Source organism: Cyprinus carpio, chromosome B2, assembly GCF_018340385.1.
Source record: "Cyprinus carpio isolate SPL01 chromosome B2, ASM1834038v1, whole genome shotgun sequence".
NCBI classification, from domain to species: domain Eukaryota; kingdom Metazoa; phylum Chordata; class Actinopteri; order Cypriniformes; family Cyprinidae; genus Cyprinus; species Cyprinus carpio.
The window spans coordinates 14,462,872-14,468,871 of record NC_056598.1 but is presented as its reverse complement, the minus strand read 5'-3'; the positions used below and the strand labels follow the sequence as shown (position 1 = coordinate 14,468,871).

The window sequence follows — 6,000 nt, the reverse complement described above, 5'->3', positions numbered from 1 at the left end:
CGGTGGAGTGTTGCAGTGATGTTTGTCCTTCTATAGATTTCTTCTATCTCCACATATGATCATGGAGGTCACCTAGAGTGACCATCAGGTTCTTAGTCACCACTCAAACCAAAGCCCTTCTCCATCAGTTGCTCAGTTTGGCCAGGAGCCCAGCTCTAGGGAGAGTCCTGGTTGTTTCAAACTTCTTCCATTAAGGGTAACAGAGACTACATGCTTATGTGAACCTTCAATGAAGCAGAATGCTTTTCTGAACTCTTCTCCAGATGTGTGACTTGACGCAAACCTGTTTCTGAGCTCTACAGACCGTTATTTTGACCTCAGGGCTTGGTTTTTGCTCTGATATGCATTATCAGCTGTTAGACCTTTTATTAAGACATGTGCCTTTCCAAATAATACCCATTCAATTAAATTTGCCACAGGTTAACTTCACTTGAAGTGTAGTAACATGAGCAATATGAATGCTCCTGAGCTAAATTTCAACTGTCCCAGATAAGGGTATGAATACTTATGCAATGGAATCACTTAAGTATTTTATTTTTTTTATTGCAAATATGTTAAAAATCTTTTTTTTTTTTTTACTATTTTGGTGTATGTGTTGTAGAGTAAAAAAGTAATTAAAAGCAGTTTAACATAAGGAAGCAACATAACAAAGCGTGAAAAAAATGAAGGGGTATAAATACTTTCGCAAGGCACTGTATGTACGCGCAGGTTTGGACGTAGCCTACATTACGCCATATTAATAACATAAAGCAATTTATCAAAGAGGTGCACGTGTCCCCTGAAGTGTTTGATGCTCGTTCTTTTTAATATCGTCATTCAGTGGCACAGGCATGAAAAAGTCAATCCCGCCAAGACATCCATCTTTCGCCGCGTGCATGACCTTGCTAATACCCAATTCGCATCTCAGGTTTAATCTTATCAACTGTAAACATAAAGCGGTTTTCACACGAGGGCGGTGTTCATCTCGGCGAAGACGTCACGAGGCAGGTCTCGCTCGAGCCCACCAATGAGACGAGGCAGCTCGGTTCTTTTGGGGCACATCGCAATGAATGGGTGTCGGTGCTTTACAAGGCAAAGGAGCGACCACAACAAGACGCGGATATTGAGGGGATGCGGCATCGGCACGCGGGAGCTGTCCACCAGCAGCAGCACAGCAACGACGCGGACACTCGTGACAGTCAAAAGGAAGGAACTCGTCCAGTCGCCCCGCTCTTTAGTCTGCCGCCCCCACCGCCATCGATAAAGGAGCGATCCACCTCCTCACATCACAGCCGACATGCACAGTCCTGTCCGGACCGCGGCGCCAGGAACGGCGAGTGCCTGCCTTTGAACGGCCACGGTGACCGTCAGCCGCATCCGTTTCCAGGGGCCTCACCTGCCTCTCAGTGCCATTTGGAGGGGCTCTCACAGAGCAGCCATTCTCCTCCTCAGCACAGATCTTCCGTTTCCCCGCAGCCCTCCCCATCCGATCTGCCGCCGCCGCCTCTGCCTTCGCGCATTTCTAATACGCGGGATACGCGCCAAAAGAGTGCTAATTACAAACAAGACATCGCCGGGGAGGGGGGGCGTCGAGACCAAAACCAGTTGCTGCAGCAACCCTGTTATAATCAACAAAGGGACCCCTCCTTTGAGCCACTCTTGCCAAACTCTGGTCAAGGACAGATAAATGCATGCGAGGAAGCCGAGAAGGAGAGGCAATTAATTGAGCCTCAGGCTCAGTTACTGTTGGGCAGCAGTTTGCCCATCAGCTACTGCATCGGCGGATCCGGGCAAGTGTGCGGAAACAAGCAGGCGCCGCTGTCGCAGCATCAGCATCAGCATCAGCGGAGTGACAGAGACAGCAGCAGCGGCGGCAGCAGATACCAGGAGGGGAAAACCGCACTCTGTCAGCCTTATCGATGCGAGCGAGCGCTAGAGAGGAACTCGTCGGTGTCGAGTAGTGAAAACAGCAGCCCCCCGTACGGCTCCAGCAGTCAACTGTGGCCAGAGCCCCACGACAAGGAGGACAGGAAAAATCGCGCAGGCAAACACAAGGTGGGTTATTTATGTGTGGCCACCAGCAGAGCTTTCAATATACCACTCGTATAGAATATAAGCGGCTGCGTTATATGCGGCCACACCTGTCGTATGTTGTTGTTCTGTGAAATGAATAGGTAATCGTCATGTTAAGCTAATTTAATTTGCTAAAACATGTATTCGAAAGCAGCCTATCAACATGATGACATCAAGCACACTGCATCTCATGCATACACTCGCGCGGACATAAAAACCCACTGTGCTTTTCACATCTCTCTCTCTCACGCTCTCTCTCTCTCTCTTTCCTTCTAACACGCACACACAGACACACAAACACATAGACATTTAATTTGACAACGTAGGGCATATAAAACTTGATATTTGTGTTCTTATGAATTCGGGTCTTATTGCGGTGCCCAAATCTGTATTAAAATAGTTAAACGTGACAATTCAAGTGGAAAAAAAATGCAACTATGGAAAGGTTGGACAACATTATTGCCGCTTGAAAATTCAACAATTTCATACAAGCCTTAAATTAAATTCTTAAAAATTTATTTCAACTAATCTTTACAGCCATACAAAGGCAAAGAAATGCAGTAAGTAATCCAGTACTGAAATTGTAGAAAAAGGCTCAAAAGTTTTTGATTGAATTTTAATGGATTTGATATCAATTTTCACTCATCCTTTCCTCTGAGCACTTGTCTGTCACAGGACAGAACATAGTCTAAAATGAGATCCAGTTTCGCTTGTAACTAAGTTATGATATCATACTCAGATACTTGAATCTCTTCTTACATGAACACAATTAAAACAAAGTGAATCTATGCTGAAACAAATGTGGTGTAGAAACAATTTTCACTCAGAAATTGCTAGTAAATTTCAAAGTTAATAAAAGAAACAGTAACACATTAAAATTAACATGAAGTAGAAAGACATTTCCTTCCAAAAAGTACTCCAGTAATCTTTAACTTCAAAAAATATTTTTTACAGTGTACTGCACATAACTGTGTTGCATGACTCTGTGCCACTTTTACAGTGTGCGATGCCCTCATTATTTGTTGCGCCAGTGCCTTCATCTGCAGATCATTCAAAAGACTTGAACAGCTCCCAAGGCTCCATTTATTTTTCTGACCCTGTTATCTGATGCCACTTACTGAGGCTCCATTCATGTCTCCATTCTCTTGCTCTCTCTCAGGTCCCGAAATACCTTTATTAGATCGATCACAGTGGCTTATCTCCTTAGGTGGTAGTAGCCAAGTCCCACAGAGCAAGGCTTTATACGTATAGAATATATAGACAAATAATGTGGTGATTAAAATGTGGATAAGCTCAAAATCAGCACAAATCCATTTCCTACAGTAGTCTTTATCATTGTTCTTTATCAGAAAACCATGTCCCTTCAGTAAAACATACTGTATCACAGATATCTCTAATGCAAATCACCTTTCCTTGTTTAGATTCTCGTCTTTCTGCATCATGGTTAATAATTGACCTTAAAGAGTGTAATTTGTGCACCAGTGTCACCAAATGGATTTGTAAAATATAAAAATAATACAGAACATGAAGTACATGAAAAAAAAGTCAAAATGAGTTTCCTCAACAAGTTACACACTGCACATTTCACTAAAATGTTTTAGTATGGTTCACCAATCTCTCCAAGCACACTGTTTTTTGAGCTGTTTCCAGAGTTTCAAGGTTGGATTTAACCCAAGTGCAGCACCGGCACGGCAGGAAGAAAGCTAACAAAGGAAGAAAAATAAACTGACCTTTTCAAAAAAAAAAAAAAAAAAAAAAACTCTTGATATCTGATGCTAGATAGTTGAAAGGAAGGATACTAATGAGAGTATGCAGTCAAAGGAAATTCATTTAGAGAGTTTTATCAGTTGGGCAGAATATAGCGGGCAGGGTGGAGTCAGAGACCTTTAGTACTTCTGAATACTGTGCTCTATTGTGTACAGGCTTTGTTAATGGAAGATGTGTTGCTCCGGTAACAAAACAATAGGACTTTTGGAATACATAAACTATCCATTATTTTTCATCTGAGGAACTCCAACAAATAACCTTCAACATCTGTCCCACACGTCCGTTTATTTATGCTCCATTTCATTTAATTGTATCATTAAATGAAGCTTTGATCCTTAGATCATGATTGCTCCACTCAAGATGTGTCCAGCTGTACTCTGCAGACACACTGGCAGTTTTCCCAACAGAAAAGAGTGAAGACATCATGTATAGTTGTTTTTTTCAATCAGACATTTAATAACACGTTTTGTGTGCTTGTTAAATTACATGCATTTAAAAGCCATTCTTTTCCTCATACATAACTTTGAATCAACATGCATAACATTTTGACTGCTGTCCTGTGGTGCTTTTTATAAAAAAGCTATTCACTCGTTTATGCTGATATCCTTACCAATGCGTTTGTAACATTTTGTTTAACCACTCTGTTCTGGCTAATGGCTTAAACAAAAACTGTTTTGGCTGAGAGGGACTGATCAGTTACAATATCCTGTGACACAAACTGAAACATAATAGTAGTTTGCTATTGTGGCCTGTTTGATCCACATTTCCACAAGCACAGACATTGTGCTCTAAAAGGCTTAACATATACTTCTGTGCTTTACTTGTAAATACTTCTTCATTCTTCCTTCTTGTCAGTGTTAAGAGTTTCCTTTTGGCTGGCCTTTCTTTGCTTGCTCAGTGATCCTTGCTCTGGTGTTGAAGTAATGTCATGCGAAACATCTGATAAACCCATGATGAAAAATTAAAGACCTGAAAGAAAACAATCAGCAATTTAGTGTCATATCAGCCCTATCTCCGTATTAACACAAAGTTACTGATATCAAACTGAAGTCTAGAAGCAGTGTTTGATATGATTAAGCACCAATGTCTAAAACTGCCATGGCTTCTCTTTGTCAAAAGAAAATAGATGTGCAGTTCTCTGCATTATTTGTGACATCTTTAGTGTATGTAAAAAAAAAAAAAAAAAGACAGAGAGAGAGAGTGAGATATCAGAAGAAAATTTTAATGAATAATCTTATTATAGCAGCATGTGTCTTTGATATATTAGAGAGCCGCAGCATTGCTCACAGAGGTTCTCCTGTTTATTAAGGGTCATACCACCTCAGGGTTTAATGCTGTTGTTCAAAAAGCCAGAAAAGACTGCTTCAGGAAGACATTTATAAGAAGGAAGAAGAGGAAAAGGCTATCTTTAACCCTTTAAAGGTCCCATCTTCTATTAAAGTCTTTTTTTCTTTTTTATCTTCCAAGCCACCTAATTTCCTCCCACAAGGAAAAGGTCCATTTAAATGGGATCAGTTTACTCTAAAGGTTTAATGAAGGACATTCAGCCACAACAGTCCATCGTACAGAAAATAATCACAAATGCGTTTAGTGTCTTTGGCCAGTGGCCACATTCTTTCCACAGGCGATTGCATAAAAACATACGAATGAGCCTGGTGAAAACAGAATTATTACTTTTCATTCTGATACCTAATAGTCAAAATGCCATTGTGATAACAGGTTATGTGTTACACGGGGTATGAGAAAACATTTCACCTCAGCTGCAATCAGAAACTATTTTATTTTTTTAGATTAAGAATGCATTTAAATGACAACATTGTACTAAAAACTGACAAAAATGTCCCTTCGTGTTTTTGGAAAATTTCTCATGCAGACGACAATGTTGTCAGAATATTTTTTTGGATTCACATGAATCTGTGAAAACGACTAAAGCAGTTCTTCCCAAACCTGTTCTGGAGGCCCCCCTGCCCTGCACCTTTTGTATATCTCCCTTATCTAACACACTTGATTCCACTCATCAGCTTGTTTGTAGAGACTGCAAGAACTAAATTGGGTGTGTCTAATTAGGGAGACATACAAAATATGCAGGGCAGGGGGTCTTTCAGGACAGGTTTGGGAACCACTGGACTAAAGAATAATGCTGTATTATGCATGCCAGGCCAGTAGGTGGTGATGTCACTT

At 40.9% G+C, this 6,000-nt stretch overlaps 1 protein-coding gene across 8 annotated transcripts in view; it reads left to right on the top strand.

Annotated features, from left to right (window-relative positions):
- Nucleotides 1-838: 838 nt before the first annotated feature.
- The window catches only part of LOC109099404 (small conductance calcium-activated potassium channel protein 2-like), a 30,203-nt gene continuing 25,041 nt past the window's right edge, over nt 839-6,000 (top strand). For 3 of the 8 annotated variants that reach the window (XR_006154009.1, XR_006154008.1, XM_042718222.1), the window contains exon 1: nt 839-2,034. Coding sequence is in view for 6 of the 8 variants with exons in the window: in XM_042718222.1 (XP_042574156.1) it covers nt 1,111-2,034 (924 nt within the window). In the remaining 2 variants the exon portion in view is untranslated. The remainder of the gene's footprint in view (nt 2,035-6,000) is intronic. The other 5 variants (XM_042718219.1, XM_042718217.1, XM_042718220.1 and 2 more) reach the window with 3 other exon arrangements.